Source organism: Cyprinodon tularosa, unplaced genomic scaffold (genome assembly GCF_016077235.1).
Source record: "Cyprinodon tularosa strain WSP-4 unplaced genomic scaffold, ASM1607723v1 ctg901, whole genome shotgun sequence".
Classification (NCBI taxonomy): Eukaryota; Metazoa; Chordata; class Actinopteri; order Cyprinodontiformes; family Cyprinodontidae; genus Cyprinodon; species Cyprinodon tularosa.
The window spans coordinates 105,462-127,116 of record NW_024039676.1 but is presented as its reverse complement, the minus strand read 5'-3'; the positions used below and the strand labels follow the sequence as shown (position 1 = coordinate 127,116).

At 38.3% G+C, this 21,655-nt stretch overlaps 1 protein-coding gene across 1 annotated transcript in view; it reads right to left on the bottom strand.

Moving 5' to 3' along the window:
- Positions 1 to 1,869: 1,869 nt before the first annotated feature.
- gpbp1l1 (GC-rich promoter binding protein 1-like 1) overlaps positions 1,870 to 21,655 on the bottom strand; it is a 31,571-nt gene continuing 11,785 nt past the window's right edge. Inside the window, exons 4-12 of the mRNA XM_038274260.1 lie at positions 10,317 to 10,446; positions 6,240 to 6,565; positions 6,091 to 6,166; positions 5,801 to 5,997; positions 3,315 to 3,458; positions 3,000 to 3,155; positions 2,769 to 2,893; positions 2,587 to 2,689; positions 1,870 to 2,494 (exon numbers count right to left, since the gene is read on the bottom strand). Of these exons, the coding sequence (XP_038130188.1) occupies positions 2,324 to 2,494; positions 2,587 to 2,689; positions 2,769 to 2,893; positions 3,000 to 3,155; positions 3,315 to 3,458; positions 5,801 to 5,997; positions 6,091 to 6,166; positions 6,240 to 6,565; positions 10,317 to 10,446 (1,428 nt within the window). The 3' untranslated portion in view covers positions 1,870 to 2,323. The remainder of the gene's footprint in view (positions 2,495 to 2,586; positions 2,690 to 2,768; positions 2,894 to 2,999; positions 3,156 to 3,314; positions 3,459 to 5,800; positions 5,998 to 6,090; positions 6,167 to 6,239; positions 6,566 to 10,316; positions 10,447 to 21,655) is intronic.

Below are 21,655 nucleotides of genomic sequence, written 5' to 3'. Positions count from 1 at the left end.
CTACTGTCAAAATGAGCCACTAGTGCTGTAAAAACTCCCCCAAAAAAAGCCTATCTGGATATCTTAAGTTAGGGAGTGGTACTTGAAAATACGTAAGTGTGCCAGAAAATTTCCTCCAAGAATATTCTGTCAAACATTCCTCACTTCCTGCTGACCTATTAAATACACCTGGCTGTAAAATCACTGCTTTTTTTCACAGAATCATCCTGAACATCGCACACGGGTCAGATATGCCTTAGTTTACTGGCTTGGTTTACATGATGCATGAGGAAATGGTGTAAAGCACCTCCACTAGTTGGTGCATAGGATGCAATCTGTTTAAGACAATCTAAACCATTTTAGACCAAAATGTCTGCATCATTGTTAAAACGCAAAACTGGTTAAGCTACAAAAAAAAGCAAAGCATATTTATAGCATCAAAATGGTTCTGGAGCAATCTGTGGCTGTTTGGAGCTCCTAAAGCCATGACCTAAAAATGATTCAAAATTTAGAGACTAAATACTGCAGCAATAACTTTTAATTGAATATTTTGTCTTGAGTACTTCAAAAGAAAAGGCATTAAAGAGCAATTTTATTTTCATTGTCTCATCAGGTCGGAAATGATTTCATGTCAGACCATTTTCCACAAATAACATCCCACTGAAAAAAATCTGTCAATTTGTTTGCTTTGCTTAAAGCTCATACTTATCTGCTTTAACCAGGACCATATCGCGGGGTCTCAGACTCCAACTCCCCCAGATATGACCTCCAGCTGTGCTAGACAGAGGGGCTTCCAGGTCAGCTGAGACATAGTTCCATCAGCCTGTCCTGAGTCAGACCCTGGGCTTCCTCTTTAGGGCGGCGTCTTAGAGGCATCAAACCCAACTCAGCTGACTCCTATATGGAGAGAAGTGGATAAACTCTGAACCTCACCTGACAGAGAAAGCTTTATTTCCGATCATGATCCAGATTTCATGACAACTTTTGATGGGGGCACAGAGCAAAAAAGGAAAAACAGGATTAAAGTTTATTTACTATATCAAGAGACAAAAAGCCACTAACAGCTCTGGAGACCCTGATCTAGCAAGTGAATGTGGTAACATTTTCATTAAATCACTGTTGAAATAAACCTGTCAAACACAAAATGTTACTTTAAGGCAAAAACTGCTCACACTGCGGGTGCAAACATAAAAATATATCAGCTATATCTTAGACCTGGGGCCGGGTCTAATGGGCCGCTGGCCCCATGTAGAACCGCCCATGCTGAGCAGGTACATGTCATATCTGACTTCAGACCTCTGTAAAGTGGCGCTCTGGCTCACATTAAATTACTTTTGCCAGTTTTTCCAAAGGACAGACCAAACTTAGCAGCCAAGTGCTGCTGATTGACCTGAGAAATCTTTTTTGCAGCACTAGTGGCTCCTTTTTTGTACAGCAGGCTGACAGGAAAGGGGGTATAAGGGGGGAGAGACATGCGGTCAAGGCCTAATTCTAACCCGGGTCGGCCACATGGAGGACTAAGGCCTCTGTTTATGGGTTGTGCGCGCTAAACACTGCGCTACCAAAGCATGCCCAAAAAGAAAAAAAAAATCCTTTTATTTTTTTTTTGCCAAATTAATCTATTACTTGGATCAAATGTTATGCAGTATTGCATTTTTTGTGTGTTTTTTCTCCCATGTAACATTTTAGACATTATTTCTGGCTGTTTGGATCCAAGAATTATAGCAAACAGATACTAGAACACTTCATCTTGTAGAAATAGATTTAAGTAGAAAAAAAAAAAAAAAAAAAAAAACATTTTCTAAAGAACTCCATATATTCCCCAATATTTCCTTCTGGCCAACCGGTCTAGACAGAAGAGATTGGAGGTGAAACACCACAGTAGTCGGATTCATAGTGAAACATATCAGCTTGTCAGGAACCAATTTTTATTAATATCAATATTAATGTGTCATCAGCATCATCAATGAAATGAGTTAGTCTGTTTAAAGCAGAATCAAGTGTGCATTCATTGCCCTTCTTTTTCTTGATGAACACTTCAGTTCAACAAAGCGAGGAAGAAAAAAGGAAGAGGGTGAGGAAAGGGTCAGAGGTCAAGGACTGCAGTGAAGGAGGAAACGCAGGGAAAACGACGTCTGGCAGAGCAGGAATCTCCCCCTTCACTGGGATATGATTGGTTTTTCCCTTGTGCAAGAATGACGAAAAAACAAAAAGAATTTGAGAAATTCAAAACGGTGCTCTAAAGGAGAGATGAGACAGGAGAAGGGGGGGGTGTGTGGGCGGGTGGCTTGCTGGGATGTGGTGTTGGCTGTTTTGTTGTAGGTTTTTGTTCCGTAAAGCCGTGTTAGGATCTGATGCAGTCGTCGTCGTCGGAGCTCTGGCTGCTGCTACTGGTTTCCGATTCTGAACCCTCCTCCACGTGCGCCTCCGCCACACTCCTCCAGGGGGTGAAGTGGAGGGTCACGCGCCGTGTCCCCGGGAGAACCCCGTTCCTCTGCATGCCGTTCTTCTTCAGCTGGTGGTAAAAAAAAAACCCAAAAACCCCCAAAATGAATGAGGAGGGTGGACGGGTTAGCAAGGATGCCGCAGTGATAGTCGATTTCTCACCTGTTCTGTTTTAGTTTGAAACTCTCTCAGCTCATCTTCTGTCAGAGGCAGGAAGTTGTCATCATTCTCTGGGTACTCCTGCCAGCCCATCGCCTTCAGCAGCCTGTGTGATGTTCAGCATAGATTGTTGTTCATGTATCAAAAACATGCAAGACAGGCTCAGCAGTTAGCAGCGTTCTCACCTGTGCTCTGCCTCCAGGGAGCTGGACAGGTGTTCTGTATCTGAATCACTGAGGGAGTAGGACAGGCCGTTCTCATGGCAGACCTCCTCACTGTAAGCTTTGGGCTCTGGGGTGCTGCTGTCACCCTGAGACAAAACAAACCAACACTTAACATGTCATCGAAAAACTTTTCAGCAACCCCCTCCCATCCCTATAAACCTAATCTCATTTGGGTTTTCGGCAGCCGCTTACCTCTCCTGATGTTCCCGGGCTGCTGCTCGTCGTCAGCTCCCCGGTGCCCTCGTCCTTCAGAGTTCGCAGGAATTCGCTCTTTCGGTCTGGACCGCGGCGCATCAGCTTCAGCCTGGAGGGGGCGATGTCTATGGGAGGAGTCGTGCTGGAAGGTTGCTGCACGCAAAACCACAAAATAAATAAAGGTTTTTCTTGCAAATAAAAATTAAAATGTATAATAATAAATGGGTCCAAAAAAGAACTAACAATCTACAGTATTTAAGGTTTTATTTTTTCTTAGACTGGATAAGAAGCCATCTTTTGTGCAGCTCTAACCTCTTTCTGGGTGTTGTGCTGTGGAGCGCTGACCGGGGTGCTGGGTTTGGCTGCAGAGACTGGGCTGGTGAAGACTGAATCCCGGCCGGGCATGTGAAGGCCAGACTTTGTGATCTCTCTACCACCGGATTTCCACTGGGTGCTCTGGGAAAAAGATGACAAGCTTCATTTACAGAAACAGTCCAAGTCTGTTCAGTACAAAAAAATAAAATAAACAAATAAACTTAAAACAAATGTTAAATCTGGCAGCTTAGGATGTCACCAACGTTATTATCGAATAGAGATCTTTTTGTTTACTGAATTACAAACAAAAACTAAGCCTAAAAGAAAAAAAAAATAACTAAAACTGTGATAAGAGAGTTTACAAATCTAATTAAAGCTTAATTTTATGAGAGAATATGCCTAGTTTTTGTTTGCGTCTTTATAATAATGCATCCATATGACGGCTAGTTTCTGGTTGCTTTTTTTTTTTTGCTGTACCGCATCATGCCAGCAGATGGCAGCATGGCGGTCAGGTTGTCAGTGTTGGTGCAGTGGTCCAACCTTATCTAGGAGTTTATTTCTACTATTAATTTTCTTTTTTATATATATATAAATATGATATATACATTCCAGAATTGCCCCCGGTATGCAAGACATTTTACAAATAAAAAGTTTAACTGATACTAATTTAAAAAAAAACCCAAAAAAACCTGAAATGATGATCGGAACATAAAAAACAAACGAGCTAACAATTAGTAAAAACAAATAAAAGCTCAATTAGAAGGCAAAAAAATTAAATAATAAAAACTTCAAAGCTATATAAACCTTAGATGACACCATACATATTTTATAAAGTTTATTACTGAAGGCTTATAATTGTAAGGGCTCTCATCATAAGACTATATTTTTCAAAAAGAAGGAGTATTTGGGCTCTGTTTTAATAAGGCCTCTGATCAGTCCAACTAAGCACAGGTATTGTGTATCAACAGAAATAAGTAGAAGTATAGATACATGTGTAAAACAAAGATTCTGGTAAAAATGGTTGCTGGTAGAGAGAATGTAAAACAGTTTTGTTCGAGTAAATATTTCAGATAGTTTAACAGAAATAGAACTGGGCAGCAGTCTTTCATGAGCATACTTCTATATTTCTGGTTTTCACAGCATTAATAGAATTCACACTGAAATATAAAAAAAAAAACAACTTTAAATCTAGGATCAAACAAAAGTGAAAAATGAACCAGTTTTGACAAAGTAGGGAGTAGAAAGTAAAAAATATGTGTATTCAAATGTAGTGAGTAAAACTAAAGTGTCTGTACTTCCGTCAAAAACAGAACCCAAAAAAAGCTACAGCATCGACACCTCTGGCAAGTAGGAGAAAAATGTTGCAGCAGAAGCAGCAAAAGCACCCTTGCTGCTTAATTTTTTTATGCTGCACCAGTTTAGTTTTGATGAGCAGCGGAAGCATCTTTGCTGCTCTAGCTGCACGGTGGGAAAATTTGGTCTGATTCGCGTTGGGCAGAGCTACCCTATCCTTTCTTTGCCTGTAACGATGGCTGATGAAATCTAGAAAGTTGCTAGGCTTATTTTTATTAACAAAGCTACATTCAGGCCGCAAGCACTGGAAGCAGCAAACAGGCTTCTGATTCTACAGTGTTGATGCTGGTCCACATTAAGGTCAGACGTCCAGTAAAGTGTGTCCAGATGTCTCTGATGCTTCTGCTGCTCCTGTGTTCAATGGCAGAGAGCAGCTTTGCTATATTTGCTGTTATTAGTGGGTAAAAAGTAGTTTCAATATGTTTTCAAGTGAGAAAGTCCACTTGAAAACTTAATCTGTGCAGTCAGTTCATCAAGATTATGATCCTGCCTTCAAATATTTTGTAGTCGGAGCTGCTCAGACCCCCGTACAGCGGCGGTGCGCTGTCACTGGGAATCCAGTTCAACGGCAGCCTCTGGCCCGTTCGCCTCTTTTCCGCTACTGTTCGTGGTGCCTGGAAGGCGTCTTTCATGTATGTTATCCAAACTTCAGGCCCCAGAATAATAAAATCAAACATATTTTTCCCTTAAGTTTCGACATTTTAAGTTAATCTAAGGGGTTAAACTGTTTCAGAGGAGTGATCATAGCGATCTGTATCAGCAGCGATGTGTCTGTCTCCCTGCCAGCTCCCAGATCAGCTTCTCTGATTGGTTGATGTGGCGCATTGAGCAGCAAAAGTTCAATTTTTTCAACTCCAGCAGCTGCTGCTTCTTGCGGTCTGAAGGTAGCATTATGATGAAGCTCTGCTGCCCCTGGTGGCCATAAACCTATAACCTGTTAAATCTCAATAAATTATGCTGTATTAATTGAAGATAAGGAAATTCTTTAGAACAACGTTTGATGAGCACATGGAATATTAAAATAACATAAAAAACAAACTCTGGTGGTTTCATAAAATGACCATTTATCAGCAGGAACCCCGTTGTACCTGGAGGGGTGGATAAAACTGTCCCCTCGCTGACACTCCTACCTTGGTGTGGGCCACAGCAGGCTTGGGGACCAGGTTCTTGTAGACGCTGGAACCTGTGAGCGGAGCTTTGCTGCCATTGGTGGGCAAGGCGCCGGCAGTGGCGAACCCTGCAGAGAAAGCTGTTCCAGCGTCTTCCTTGGAAACCTTCTTGATGACCAGCATTTTGGACACCATCTGTTTGCCAACAGGAGGGTTTTCTGGAACACGAAGCAGAACGGTTAAAGAGGAGGTGTCGACATGAGGAGGAGACGATGAACAATGACGGCATCAGGAGTAGATTTGTCTCCTACCCCACACCCCAGCATGGGGAGCAACTGCTCGCATCTGGCTGCCAGGCTTTCCAGTTGTTTCAGGGTTGAGGGAGGGCTGCAAAGGAAGCAGCCATGTTAGCGCGGACACAGTTAGCATCAAACCAAGGAAACGGACGTCAGGAACTCACAAAGTCCTCTTCTACGAAATTCAGCTTGTCGTCCTTGCTGTCTTTGCGTTCCTCGTTGGGAAACTTGTCCTGGTACGGAGTCCCCTTGCGGGGATGGAAGTTGCCGTTGCGCTGCCTGTGCCCCCCCTGCCTGTCCCTGTCGCCCCCTCCTCGTTTGGGATGACGTCCCTGGTGGTGGCCGTCCTGGGCTCCTCGGGGAGCTCCGTGCCAGGCGGGTGTTTCCTTCCAACAAGAGCCCCCTGCCAGTCCGCCGTGCCCCCCCTTGGCCACCCCCGAGTCCACTGAGTCATGCCTCAGTAGCAGCGAGGGCTGCTGCCATCCATCGCCTACGAAATGGATCAAAAACAAATTAAATTACAGCAAGCTGAGATATGCATTTAAGTTGCTTCAATATGGAAGAAAAACAGTCTCAGTGGAATCTGCCTTTTTTTAACACCGAATTTTAAACACTGAATTTTTTTAGACATTAATAATATTTGGTAGAACAGAAACATTAATTAATTAAGTCTATTCCAGGATTATTTACGGTTTAATTTTAGTCCCCAGCTCCTGTAGTTTGGACTCCTTGACCTTAGCTAAATCAGCTAGCCATGCTCTCTTCTAGGCCAGATCTCCCACTGTGTCTGAATAAAGGGATGATCTGGTTTGATCCTCCTCTGAGGTTCTTCATAAAAATTCTGGGCAGCTGTTAGCTGCCGTTTGTCAAAAAGGGTTTCCTGCACAGAGTAAGAAATGTGTGCTTTTGATAGGATGATCAATAAAAATAGATAAGTAAAAGCTAAAGCTTGTACACGACATTATCTTCCTAAATCTATGACAGATGAAAACATAATTATGGGAATCATTGAAAAAAATGTTCATAGAAAAAGAGCCTAAATGCTCCTCATTATACATTTCTGGAACGTCTGTTCTAGGGTTGTCACGATACTAAGGAAAATATTCGATACTCGATACCATTTTCGATACAAGGATAAAAACAAAGACTCCAAAATTCAACAGAAATATTTTCATTAATAAATAAATACAATAAAGGTTGTATGCTGTGCACAATATTAAGCAAGCTTGATAAAAAAAACTTATAAAATTAAAATTTAGTGTTCCTTCCTTGGCTATGCTTTGCACACATAACAACAACACTAGCCAAACCGGTTAAGAAACAAAAATAATTCTCAGCAGCTGCACCTCTTACAAAAAAAGTCTGAAACTGAAAAGTGCACAGAATTATTCAATCAAACAGTGGTCAGAAAGTGCTTTGTCCTCTATTCTGCACTTTAGATGAATGACTGCTTAGGTGCCACTGGTGGTGGCACTGTATCGATACTTTAAAAAAACGAGTATTGTATCCGAATACAACGTTTCAGTATCGATACTTTTTTGAGTTTCGATACTTTTGACAACCCTAGTCTGTTCACACCAATGCAGCCTCAGGTTGTTTTAGTGGCATTTTTGAGAAACTGGACCATACTTACAAGCCTTAGAATGGATGTTTATCCTCCAGTAGGACAACAAGCCGACCGTAGAGCCAGAGCTGCCACGGAAGGGTTTCCATCAAAGTACTTTATGTAATAAAATGGTCAAATAGTCAAAGTTCAGAGCTGAACTCATTTAAGAATCTGGTGTAGGGATGCACGATATAATCGGCTCCCTATCGGTATCGGCCTGTATCGGCCTTAAAACTGAATATCGGATATCGGCCACCCCACCGATATTTAACCTGATATTTGATCAGCTTCTGAGTTTCTAAAGCCTAAAAAAAAAATAAAAAATACTACTACTTCTTCTTCTTCCTCAAAAACTTCTTTTTTACAGACTTAAAAACTTCTAAAGACGAGGGAAAAAATATTGATACATTAAAATATCACAATATCTTCATATGCTGAAATATTGCCATTTAAAAACACCATATCAATCTCTTTTACTAATGAAATATTGTTATGTCATCGTTATGCTACGAAATCCCCCGAAAATTCACAAAATTTTGCCATATTTTTATATGTTGATATACTGACGCGGTATCGATCTATTTTACTAACAAAATCTCACAAGAATTTGCTAAATATCACGAGAGTTTGTAACAGAACGATGAAATTTCATGAGATTTTGAAAGTAAAATAGATCGATACCGCGTTTTTAAAAATCTATTTGATATCAGCATATGAAAATATATTTGAGTATATTATTTTTCAAAGTGTCAGAAATGGATAACAAAACTGCTATTTTCAATGACTACTTATTTTTGTCCAGCTTTAACATCGGTATCGGTTATCGGCTACATGAGTTTTAAAATATCGGCATATCGGATATCGACCAAAATCCCAATATCGTGCATCCCTAATCTGGAGTAAGACTTGAAAACTGATTCCTTCCATCCAGTCAGGCTAAGATTTACTGCCTCACCATCAGAACTTGAAGGGCCTGATTCTTCCAAACTGTTGCACTCAAACCTTGTGCTGCCTGCTTTGCAGCCAAGTCAAGTCTCTGATCTACCTTAAGAAGCAGTTACTTAGACTTCAGTTTTTATGATATGCCTTTTTGACTGCACCGTGTATTTATAGTCTGTAATGTATGGTGCTGTTCATTCTGTGGTGAGGCAAAATGTGACATCCTTTCTGTGAAAACCTTTCATATAAATAAACTTCTACTTCCTGGAGCCATCTTTAAAAAGAATGGGTGAACAATTTAATCTGTAGAAACAGAGATACCCGAAATACAAGCTGATGTCCTGAATGTTGGATCGCCTAAGTGTTGATAAAGCGATGCAATAAAAAATTAAAAGATCCACCCTAATGTGTTTAATAATTTAAGTTTTATTTATTTTTTTAAATTTAAGTTTATCTATTTAAGAAAAAGATGTGAAAAAGCACTAAAACGTTGTTGCAAGATGTCACAGAAACAGCAAATAGACGTGGATAATCATTTAAATTAGTACCAAATTCTCTAATATTTTTTGAAAGATTACAAAATTAGCATTGATCCACAAAGTTAATAAGATATAAATGTCATAAAATTACGTAATTTCAAAGCTTCTTTCTGGTGTAGAGGATGGCCACAAACTTACATTAAAGCCCTCTCATTTTAAACAGTCAAAGCAGATTTTAGCTCACACTGACACATATGTAATAAAGCAATGTGTCAGATGCTATGGAGCTAAGCTTGTCTGTGGCATGAATGCTAACATCAACCTTTCTAGGCGTGTTTAAGGTATCGGATAAAATTAGATATTGTTGAACCAGCATCCTCTATTTTTTGCAGTTTGAAGTCACTAAATATGTTATTTAAGTGAGACTCGATTACGAGTCCCAAACTGGAGTCCTCACCCCTGCTTTATAGATGTCAAAATGCCTGCAAACGGATGCAAGACGGTTCAACTGTTAATCTTTGACCGGAAGTGGTGGAGCCTCCTGCACCATCTTCAGGATCCTATTGCTAGCGTTAGCTTATGCTAACAGAAAAAAAAACGGCTTCAGCTGAAGTCTTTTGGCAAACAACGCAGTATCCAGCTTTTCAAGCAGCTACAACACACACAGCGGTAAAACCAGCAGACCGAATGTGGGCAGGGCTAAGTTGGGTTGCTAATATTTACAGGTTGCCAAAAAAAAAAAAAACTACAACCAAAACAACAGTTGGCTGTTTGAAAAGCACTTGGACTATTTCTGGAAGCAGCAGAGATCCAAGTTAGAGATAAGGAAATGTTAACACTTTTCACTGATTGGTTGGATTTATTATGGTAAATGGCATGTACTTCTATAGCGCCCTTATTCAAGCCAGGAAACTTTACCAAAGCGCTTTACACTACATTCATTCACCCATTCACGCACACACTCACACACTGATGGTGGCAAGCTACATTGTAGCCACAGCTGCCCTGGGGCTCACTGACAGAAGCGAGCTGGATTCACTCTTTTTGTCCAAGAAAGCTTTCAAACTCAACACGTCTAGTAGAGCTCCTCTAAACAGCCACATAATGAAAGCTCTCCTCATAAACACTGATATTTTAAACAGTCTTTTCCTCATTCAAATAGTTAAACTCGCTTAGAAACAGCCTAAAGTTTGAGCAAAGCTTCGCCTGTGACTTACCTGCTGGAGCACGCAGGGAGCCATTGTTGAAGAAACCATCTGAGGAGTTGTGGCGGCGGCGGCTCACAGCAGGTCTGGCGTCTCTGTGGTGGTGAGGCTCACCTTGCTTGTCGAGGTTGGCAGCAGGGGACTGAAGAAAAGCAGAAAGGAAAGACGGGGGTAAGCTGAAAGATTGATGATTGTTCTTAGTAGGTTCATCTGAAGTTCTGCTGATCCAGGATTATTATACATTTCAGGTTTTTTAAACAACCAAAATTAAAGAATAACTTTGAGGATTTAATCTATAGCAGCAAATGAAACGAATAAAAGCCACAAAACTTTCCCAGTTTGCCGATTGTTTAAAAGGGATTACCACTTCAGCTAAATGTTTATTCTCCTGGCAGTTCAAAGGTCAAACTGGCTTATACCCTTTCGCACATCCATGACAATTTTTTTTTAATCACACAGTTTTTAGAGTTTTTACTATCAAAACAGTATAAGCATTTCATGATTAATATCTAAACGTGAAAAAAAAACTTAATATCACTAAAACATGAACAAATTTGATCTTTTTTTGCATGTCCTTACTTCTTTAGTTCATTGAATTGTATCAAATCAGCATCCAGAAATCGTCTTGATTTGGAAAACAACTAAACATTCTTTCACAATCAGCACTGGAAGCTTGAAATCAGATTTTCAGCTGCTGCATCCAGTGCCCAGCTGACTGAGGTCTTTTGTAATTAGCCGAAATAAAGACGAAATGCTTAATGAGCCCAGAATTAAATATAAATAATATGAATGTATTCCTTTTATTCATTTGTTCTTAAATATGTATTGAATTCAGTATGGCGAGGACAAATAACTGCTCTGCATTTCTCTACATTATGTTACAAAATCAATAATTGTTTCAGGTATTTTGCTAAAATAACAGCTATACACAGATTCAAAATGACAGATGGAATAGTTGTATTGGTCTAATTGATTTATAGTTTATGTTGGACAGATTTTCTTGTGTGTGGAGAATGTGCAAGCATGCAGCTAAGAGGGAAGATTGTTTAATGATATAAATGCTACTTCTGTTTTCTTGATTTATTTTTTTTCCTTTCATTTTTCAAGAGCAGAGTTTGTGATTGTGGGGCTAAGACTGATGAGGCAAACAGTCACAGCCAAACAATTACCTGAGAGAGACCTCAAAGACGTAATGAAAAGCTTTTTTAATTCCATTTGTATCGTTATGAAGATAATACCACAAAATATCATGATAAGATTTAAGGTCTGTAATCGCCCAGGCATACCGTAAAACATTTTAAAGGTTTATTTTGGGTCCTAGGGAGGGATTTATATAATTTTTCCCCCCATGTTTACCATCATCATCGGCTATTGCTGCAGTGAATTCTGGGAAACCATAGGCCACAAAGGATACTCCTGACAAATCCTTCAAAGTAGGATGCTGAACATGTCTTTATATAGAAGACTAAAAAACTTTTAGTAAATTTTCAAGCCAGAATCCTCCAGCTTCTACTTTCAGCAATCCAATCCAACTTTATTTATAAAGCACTTTAAAATTTCTCTAAGGACCAAAGTGCTGTACAGTGAAATAACATAACACCATTACACAGACTCAAAAACCCACACGAGCATAAAAGACAAAATTATAAATCAGAACTATAAAATCTATAATAAAATAAAGAAAGTAATCAATGGAAGCATAATAAGGACTGGATATGAGAGCCCATTAGCAGCAGGCATTTAAGCAAAGCTCAAAAGTCACAGGCTTTAAAAATAATGTGGAATTTCAAGTTAAGTCAGGGGCGTGACGGCGCTGATGGCCTGTGGTCATAATCACGTCTCTGAAGTGGTGCGGCCGCCTGTTGGGAGATTCAAACAGGCACAAAGGTCTGAGATGGGAAATGGAAATACGCCAGAGTATTATTATTATTATTATTGATGAACAAAAAGGTTAAAAAGCTTTATATGAATAGACAGCCGAGGCCTAGCAGTTACTTAGCATAAGGTTCTGTTTTCAGACTTGCCTTCGTTAATGGAGCAGGTTCCCATGAAGGGATAAAAGTAGAAGGAGCTCACCTAGAGTGTGCATTCATGCAAGACCCCCCCAGTCTTTCCATGTAGAGGTAAATTTATGACCTCCTCCTCTTTGATAGAAAACATTCAGTTCAGTGCTGCTTTTTAAAATGAGATCAAAATAAAAAAAAACCTACTCATGAGTGCTTTTCTTACTGGCTCAATGCATCAGGTAGCAACAAAAAAAACGAGCTTCTACACGCCTACATTAAGATTCACTTATCAAAGCAAATTTAGCCTGAGATCACAAACTTGTGAAAACGTCCAAAGCTCTTTTCAATCCCCGAGTTTTGTAAAAAAGATCTACAATCATACTTCTAAAGCAAACAGGGTTTTCCAAAACAACGCTTTTAGATTAACTTAATCTAAAAAGGATGAGCGTAACAGAGACTAAAATAAAGTATAAAAACTTGTCTTCAGTGTATAATCCATGTCGAGTACAAATATCAGTCAGATAAAATAAATATGCTTTTTTTCTCCTCAATTTATATTTATGTCCAAATGTTTCAATGTTCTTATGCATGTAAGCTAAAAATGTCAGTTTTGACTTTATTGTTACGCCCTATAACTAGTCAATACTTTCTCCAAAGTGATTAGTGAATCTCTGGAGCTCTTCAGTTTCCCATACAGTATTCTTTCCATTTACTTCCCTCCTGATCATCCTGTCAGTTTATTAAACCTTTGCGGCCGTCATAGAGCAGCAGTTTTTACACTAAATTAATATTTAGGGCCCTATAATTTCACGAACACGGAATCGCGGACGGAATTGGCAAATTAAAGCGGAATGTAGTATAAACGCGGAATTTCTACATTTGAAATGAAATTCTGTTTTTGTGTGGGAGAAGAACGTACGTCGGGGGGGAAATGCACACCGGGGGACGCAAATCTTGGCGACACAGCGCCTCCCGCTCCGTCATTTCCACACACCCTCCCCCATCAAAACATTGAAAATATGGCGAAGCGGCTCTCCACAGCTCCGCTTTCGGCGAAAAAGTTGAGAAACACGACGCTAAGCCCCGAGCACAGACCCGAGCAAGTCCCTCGTGACTTTTACGTGTCAGGTGAACTATTGTTTTGCAAGTTTTGTCAACATTCCATTGATTGGAAGCGCAAAAATACATGCACTGACCACTTGTCATCCAATTGAGAGGTCCTACTTTTTTACTTTAAAAAGCTAATGGAGCACTTAACATAACCATTAATATTTTGTTAGTACTTTGTGTGCAGTGTTATGTTGCATCATGCAGTAAAAGTACTGAGTAAATGTGTTTTTTTTACCTCAATAAATTTAAGGTAATTCCTATTTTATTTGTGTAAATTTTATTCATTAACATTAAAAGCACATTCTTTTTACGACTGAAATAACAGTAAAGGGTAAAAAAACTGAATTTTCAAAAATTGAAACGGAAAAAAATGAATTTTCAAAAAAAAAAAAAAAAAAAAAGAATTTTCAAAAATTAACACGGAAAAAAATGAATTTTCAAAAATTAAAACGGAAAAAACGAAATTTGGGAAAAAATAAAACGGAATTTGGGAAAAAATAAAACGGAATTTTGGAAAAAATAAAACGGAATTTTGGAAAAAATAAAACGGAATTTTGGAAAAAATAAAACAGAATTTTGGAAAAATAAAACGGAATTTTGGAAAAAATTAAACGGAATTTTGGAAAAAATAAAACGGAATTTTGGAAAAATTAAAACTGATTTTATAGGGCCCTAAATATTGACAGCTGGGTTTTATTTAGGAGAGTCAGATTAAAGTGAATTGAATCCAAAAAAATATTTGATGAGTTTTGTGTGATGAAAAAGTGAAAACCAAATATAAAGAAAATACTTCTTTGAGTTAGTCCATTAAAATAAATGTAAAGCAATGTAAATGTTGGCAAATCAGGACATAATTTGTTGTAAAAGCAAAATAAATGGTTTGATTATCTTGGTAAGGAAACATTGGAGCCACCTGAAAGCTTTTCTAATTATGGATCCAAGTTCTTACTGCCTAAAAGTCTCAGGTCTCTTGGAAATCAAATCAGACCTTTACCAGCAGGTGGCAATAGGTCTCTTCTAGTTCATCACAAATTAAGAGAAAACCAGCATTAAAAACAAACGACACTGAAAGCATAAATTTTCACCTCAGTTTACAATAAGTTTGAATGATATGTAACAATTTTCTGACCGATATTCGTCGGTCCAAGAAATGGCGATGGAAGATATATTAGTGAAGGTGAGTTTGTGGGCAAAGGCAAGCACACATTCAGAGAGCGTCTGCTGGGAATATTGTTAAACACACCTCTAAAGCCCAATAAGGTAAACATGTTTTCTCATTCAGTGGGAATAGTTTTCCTTTTCCAAGTTTATCTGAATATGTTATGTGGTATTATACCTTTTTGATCATTATTCTTTAGTCTTATCTGAACGCGCAAAATGGAACAGACTGAAAACTGGGGCAGAGAATTTTCCAGCTTCACTGGAGGAGAGAATTATCCTTTTTTATGTTGTTGTTGTTTAATTTTGTATTTGTTGTGTTAAACTCAACTCCTCAACAGAGAGTGGCATGAAAAACACAACAAAAAGCAAAACAAAAACACAACAACAAAAATACAAAAAACCCAGCTAGTCTTTGGTTTCAATCTGTTCTTTCTTTCTAAAGTTTAAGTAGATAAATTGCTTTGGCATGGAGGCACTGGGGGAAAAAAGCTGCTGTTGGAATAAAATGGAATGGAATTTTTGTGCACCATTAACCTCTCAAATCGTTTTAAAGCATTTACAAATAATATGCATGAAAATTACACTAGTAAATGTTTAAGATATAGACATGTTAGACATCATTGGAAAGCTTAGATTCTCCACAATTCAACCACCAAAGCACAATTAACACAGATATAGCAGCATGTCAAAATGTACCATGACAAAGCAGCCACAACAAGCATGCGTGTCTTTAGAACTGTTGTTCAAAAAATAGCTTTTATCCAGAATAAAAAACAAAAACTTTGGGTCTTGTTTGAACTGATGCAGTTTGGGTATTTTTTTTTACTTTCATGGGTATTTTATTTTCATGTATTCAGAAACCAGAAGGTGTTAGCTTTCAAATAATATATCACACATTTAATTTGGGCTTACACTTCCTAAGTTATTTGCTTTTCCATTTAGGTCTGCAACATAGCTGAGAATTTCCCAAAATGAGGTGGATATTAAGAGGCTAAAAACAGCATTAGGGTTTTTTGGTTTTTCGTGGGCTTCGTCTTAACTCGTACATCAAAAAAAATAAATAAATAAATTTTAAAAAGCAGCGTACCATTTTCATTTTTTACCATGCATCCCAAAACATACCATTAGTCAACTCCTGCATGATACAGTGCTGGACAGAAATACAATACTGTTTAAGAACACCTTGGCAAAGCAATGCTCATGTGCCGAAATTGGCAGTTCTTTTATCGTTATAAATTGCTAGTCATGATCTAAATTATAAATTAGAATCAAGTTTAGAAACTAAACAATGAAAATATGGGTGAATTGTCAGAAGATTTAGTCCCCTCTTCCTATAAAGGGTTGACAAATTGAAAGAATATAGACTTGAACTTGATTCCCCACTTTACACAGGCACGCTCCAATCCAATTATGGACACTGAGAAATGCGACAGGAGTTAGACTTTTTATCCACCAAACAATTATCTGCATTATATAGAAACACAGCAAAAGTTTGATATAATTAAAACTTTTTAAAGCTATATTTAAGGAAAGATTTACTGTAAGACTCCACTGTCTGATAAAGCTAAACGCCGCTACATCTCTGAAATATTTACGCCCCAGTAGGGAGAGCATTCTTGATCACAGAGTACAGAGGAATTCTGCGTCTCTTTACCTGTGCCTCAATAAAATACTCCATCTAGTGCTTGTTTTTAAATGTTACGTTTTATTGATACATTTTGATTGGCTTTACCCCCAAGGATTTTTTTCCCCCCATCATAAGACGCAAACTTCACATTAAAGGCACCAAAGTTTCAGTGAAATAGTGTGAAGGAAAGAGGTAGACGTGCTGCAGGTAAGGTCTCTGCAGGCGGCAAAGTAAGACACACAGGTGATTGGTAACAAAAGATGGTGTTCGGCGTCACTGATCACATACTTTTTCATGAAAATCTGCTGATTATTATTAGTGGCAGATCGATCGGCAAACCACTACTTAAAATCATAATAACATAATATTTTGTGGCACTGTTGTGATAGCAGAGATGAGTAGAGTCCTAAATTTTTTTTTTACCCAAGTAAGAGTATGAGTACTTCATCATACTTTTAGTAAAGTAAGAAGTCGTTTTTAGAGAAATGCCGGAAATAAGAGTAAAAAAAGTATTTGGTACGAAAGCTACTCAAGTACTGAGTAACTGATCTACTTACTACCAACAATCATAACAGATTGAGTTTCCTAGAAAATTATATAAAATTTAACAAGATATGTAAATTCTGGTGTTTCAAAGAAAACGAAAATACTACATATTATAGTGATTAATCGGTAGAATAACCTCTGTTAAAAATAGTATAAAGAATAGGTTGAATTACAGTATTCCGTTTACTGCATTTTCACTCAACCTCAAAATAAAGCAGATGAAAAACAACATTTACCAATAACCCTTAGGTATAAAGTGCTTCTCTCAAAGGTGCCTTTTTGTTTAAAACAAGCTTTTTTCCATTAAGGGAAATTACTCTGAATGGATGGAGAACGTGATGCTTTAATTCAATTAAGAGTAGTGATACTTTATTATAGTTTTACTCAAGTAAAAGTAAAAAGTACAATCTTAAAGGAATAGTACACCCAAAACATGATTAGCCTTCATTTTCTACTCACCCCCATGCTGCACAACACTCTGGAGTACTTTTTTGATATCTCAAATGCATCTGGAGATCTGGGAGGCTTCTTGCTGTCTGCTGACATTCAAATAATGGAGGTCTATGGTGCCCGAGGCAGAAAGGTCCATAAAAGTCCACAAAAACGTGTCAATATTCCTCCATACTGCTCGTCCAATGTATTCCAAGTGTCCTGAGTGGGTAGCGTCCATAATTTACTCGAAACGAAGTCATTTAGAATGTTTTTAGAGCATAAACAGTAGTGTATAGGATTTCCTGAAAGCGCGCACCTGCGCGATCACGACGCTACGGAAGCCGGCAGACCAAACCAGCGCATTCAGCTCGGTAAAGAACTCATGCTCTTCCTCAACACTGAAGTCCTCAGACATTTTTCTTTTGTTGTTTCTTTCTTTGCACAGGTAAACAGCACATTTCTTCTTCTACGCTTGCATTATTGGCAGAGCAGACGCTGAATGCGCACTTTCATCTGGTTTGGTCTGCCGGCTTCCGTAGCGTCGTGATCGCGCAGGTGCACGCTTTCAGGAAATCCTATACACTACTGTTTATGCTCTAAAAACATTCTAAATGACTTCGTTTCGAGTAAATTCTGGATGCTACCCACTCAGGACACTTGGAATACATTGGACGAGCAGTATGGAGGAATATTGACACGTTTTTTGTGGACTTTTATGGACCTTTCTGCCTCGGGCGCCATAGACCTCCATTATTTGAATGTCAGCAGACAGCAAGAAGCCTCCCAGATCTCCAGATGCATTTGAGATATCAAAAAAGTACTCCAGGGTGTTGTTCAGCATGGGGGTGAGTAGAAAATGAAGGCTAATCATGTTTTGGGTGTACTATTCCTTTAAACTACCACTAAAAGTACATATACTTTTTTTTTTCTTCAAAAAAAAAAATCACTCAAGTAAAGGTAACTGTCTAAATGTAACTAGTTACTAAGACATCTCTGCATGACAGTGATAAAGGTTTGAATAAATAACCTTTTTTACTCATTACTTCTTACTTCTGTATGGTTGTCGCTGCATGACACACTAGTCACAGCCCCAGATTCACAAATGCTGCTCATGAAAAAAAATAACCGTTTAAACTTAGACAAAGTAGTATTTTTTAGATCACTAAATACTCCATAATAACCAAATTTAATTATATCCTTTGTATTTTTTAACTCCTTATAAGAGAGAAAAAAATAATCAAACTAAAAGTTCTCACAATTCACTAGTTTTTAAGTTTCACCAATTCATTATTTATAATTAATTCTAATGAATAGCCGTTTATCACAATAACAGGAAACAATAAAACTATCCAGCCTTACTAATAGTTGTAAAAAAAAAAAAAAAAAACAGCTAGCAAAACAAAAAATGATTATCTGCACCGACAGCTACCATTTATCTGATGAAACTATATTTCTTTCCCCACCCATAACTTCTGTCCATCTTAAAACAGATAGCAACATGCAGGTACAAAAGTTAAATTTCCATAACTTTGAATGCTTGTCTAGCTGATAAGTCCACTCTACCTAAAAACTACAGCATATTCAACTTCATAGACTTTTGCCTAAGGATGCAAAGTGAGGCATCATCCCTCTGACAGCCTGAACTGGTCTTTTGCATGTGTGATGAAATTACAGAAGTCAGGAGAGATGGACCTGTGCAGAGTGGCTCACTCTTAGATACGTATAACAGACCCAAACTCATTAATGCTCTTTCAAACAGCATATACACACGGACTTCCAACATTTGTTCAAATTCACACCACTTCACAGCGCAAAACAAACCAGAGGAAACAACAGTTGTAGCTTCTTTCAGGCACACATTACATTCCAAAGCCAAGTTTGAAGAGAAATCTTTTAACTGCATCCATTTAAAAGAATTATTTCCCTTAGATTACTTTAAGTCTCCATAGGACACTATACTTTTTTTTAAAAAGAAGAAATTATGTACACACCAATAAAAACAACAACCTATCCTGTCCTTCAATAATCCAGATAAAGCACTGCCCTGTTTCACATGTGCTCATTATGTGTGCAGCGAAGGCCTTGTGGACCATCTGTTATCTGGAGCACAGAGACGCTCCTCCAAGGAGCAAATACAGTACTATGCCAGAGGGGACGCTTTAAATACTTTTATTAAAAGTCTAATTTAAAGGTTATGTTTGCTGTTCTCAAACTCAGGAAACATCACTGAGCTAGGGCTGCAACTAACGATTATTTTAAAAATCGATGAATCGGTCGATTATTTTTTCGATTAATCGATGAATCGGACAAAAATATTTTTTATATTAACCTCTTTATTCCAAAATAAACATTTTAGACAGAACAAACAAGCACACAAGTACAGGTTGCTCATTAACTGTACTGGTGCAATATGAAAAATAAATGTTTGTGTTAAAACTACGCAAACTTACATGAGAAATGTAGCTGTACATCCACAAAATATAGGCTACTTTGTTTCATAAAGCGCAAAAAAAGACATTTTTGTTCTTAAAAGCCCCTAAGGGGTTCAAACAATAGTTCCCCCCATTTCAACAAATGAGTTTTTTTAGACTAGAAGAGTTCTGCCTTTTAAGACAGGAAAGTAAAGCAGTTAAAGTTGCTACTTGAGAAAATACTTAACTATAGAGATAAAAATAGCCCTGTGATTCAAATTATAAATTGTATTTGGAATAAAAATGAGAGAACTAGGGGTGCTAAAAAACACATCCTCCAAAGACAGATATTTACATGGGAATGTGGCAGATAATTAATTGACATATTACTGATCTTGCTGGATTTTATTCTGCTTTACTTCCATAAATTGCAGGATCTTCTTTTCTTTATCTTCGCCAGAAGATTTAAACTTTAAAAGCCTTGCCCTCATAATTTGCAAGTTAATTTATTTATAAAGTAAATGTAAACGCTGCTTAAGCTAATTCAAATGAAATTAAAAGTAAAATAAGTAGCCAACCTTATCAGTGTCTGTAACCTACTAACAAGGTAAGGAAAGCATCAAATGAGCTACCCGAGAAACTAACGTTACGTTTCCCCACTTTAAAACCAAACAAACATGGTGGTTCCGTGCCATGTTAATTTCTTTTGAAAAAAGTTGCATGTTATCACTTTTTTCGCTTTACAAAGCGCAGGCTATTTTAATTATTGTGATCAATTTGCGCCGCCAATCCCGGTGCATGCGCGCTTCATTTGCAGTCTGGACGCTGAGGCTCTGACTGCAGCGCTGAGAGGGACTCCTGCGGGAAAACGCGGTTGGGATGGGGGAGGCGCCCCACGGCAGAGTAGGAACGATGCATGCTTTCACGTAAGAGTCTCCAAAAGCCGCCAGTGACACCGAAAAAAGTCGCCAGATTTGTCGCTAGTCGCTTTTTTTAAAGATAGTCGCTGGAGGGGTCTGAAAAGTCGCCGAGTTGGCAACACTGCACCTGCAGCGCTGGCTCGCTCTGCCGTATTTTTTTTTCTTCCTCTTTCAGTCAAGAGGCAGTGATGACGGCGCGGCGGATGACGCAATAATCGCACGACACAACTAATCGATGATGAAATTCGTTGCCAACGCTTTTAAAAGTCGATTTTTTATCGATTCGTTGTTGCAGCCCTACACTGAGCCTTTACATACATCCATGCATTAAAAAAACCTGACTTCCTCTAGTGTCTCCTCAGGAGCATAGCATTATTAAAGTTATAAGAACACCTACTGGTTCAGAGAGGGGCAGCTATATGTTGATAATCGTCAATTCTTTCTTTTAATTAGTTTGTACAAAAAGTGCAAGTTTACGTATTCAGGAGCTTGAAAAAACATTGCACTGCTGCCTTTACTATCTTTAACAACAACCTAGGTGTTATATGTTGAGTATCAGATACCAGAAACCTGGGAATAACCAAAATTTCCTGTATTCATGTATTAAAGAATAAAGACAGAGGAAATATTAAAGCTGTGAGAGGAGGAAGCAGTGCCGTCCTGATGTCTATTCAGGCTGCTATGCTTAGACACAGAGCAAGATGTTTGTAGATATAAGGAAGGTAAAGGTATTGCAGTAAAACAGCTGGGTCCAAGCTGTGCGACAGTCTGGAATAACAGGAATTGGCGAACTTCAGCAATCCCACATTGAGCTAAGGGGTCAGCAACTCAACAGGGGAAACAGAGATCATGGTTTATAGTGAAGCGAGTGACAATAAATCCCAATATGAGATTAGCCTCTTTAAAAAAAAAAAGAAATTTGTTAAAATTGTGCACACAGCCTTTCTCTGTCAAACAGCAGGTTTTATAACTAGTGATGCACCAATACTTTGGACCAGATACCACGTACTTTTATCTGTAGATACAAGCATCATTTTCTGTCCAACGGCCAGTATTGGTTGGTAGAACAAACCCTAAAGTCCATTGAGAGCAGCTAAGAACTTTAAGAATAAGAAGGCAGAAGAAAAAAAAAAAGACA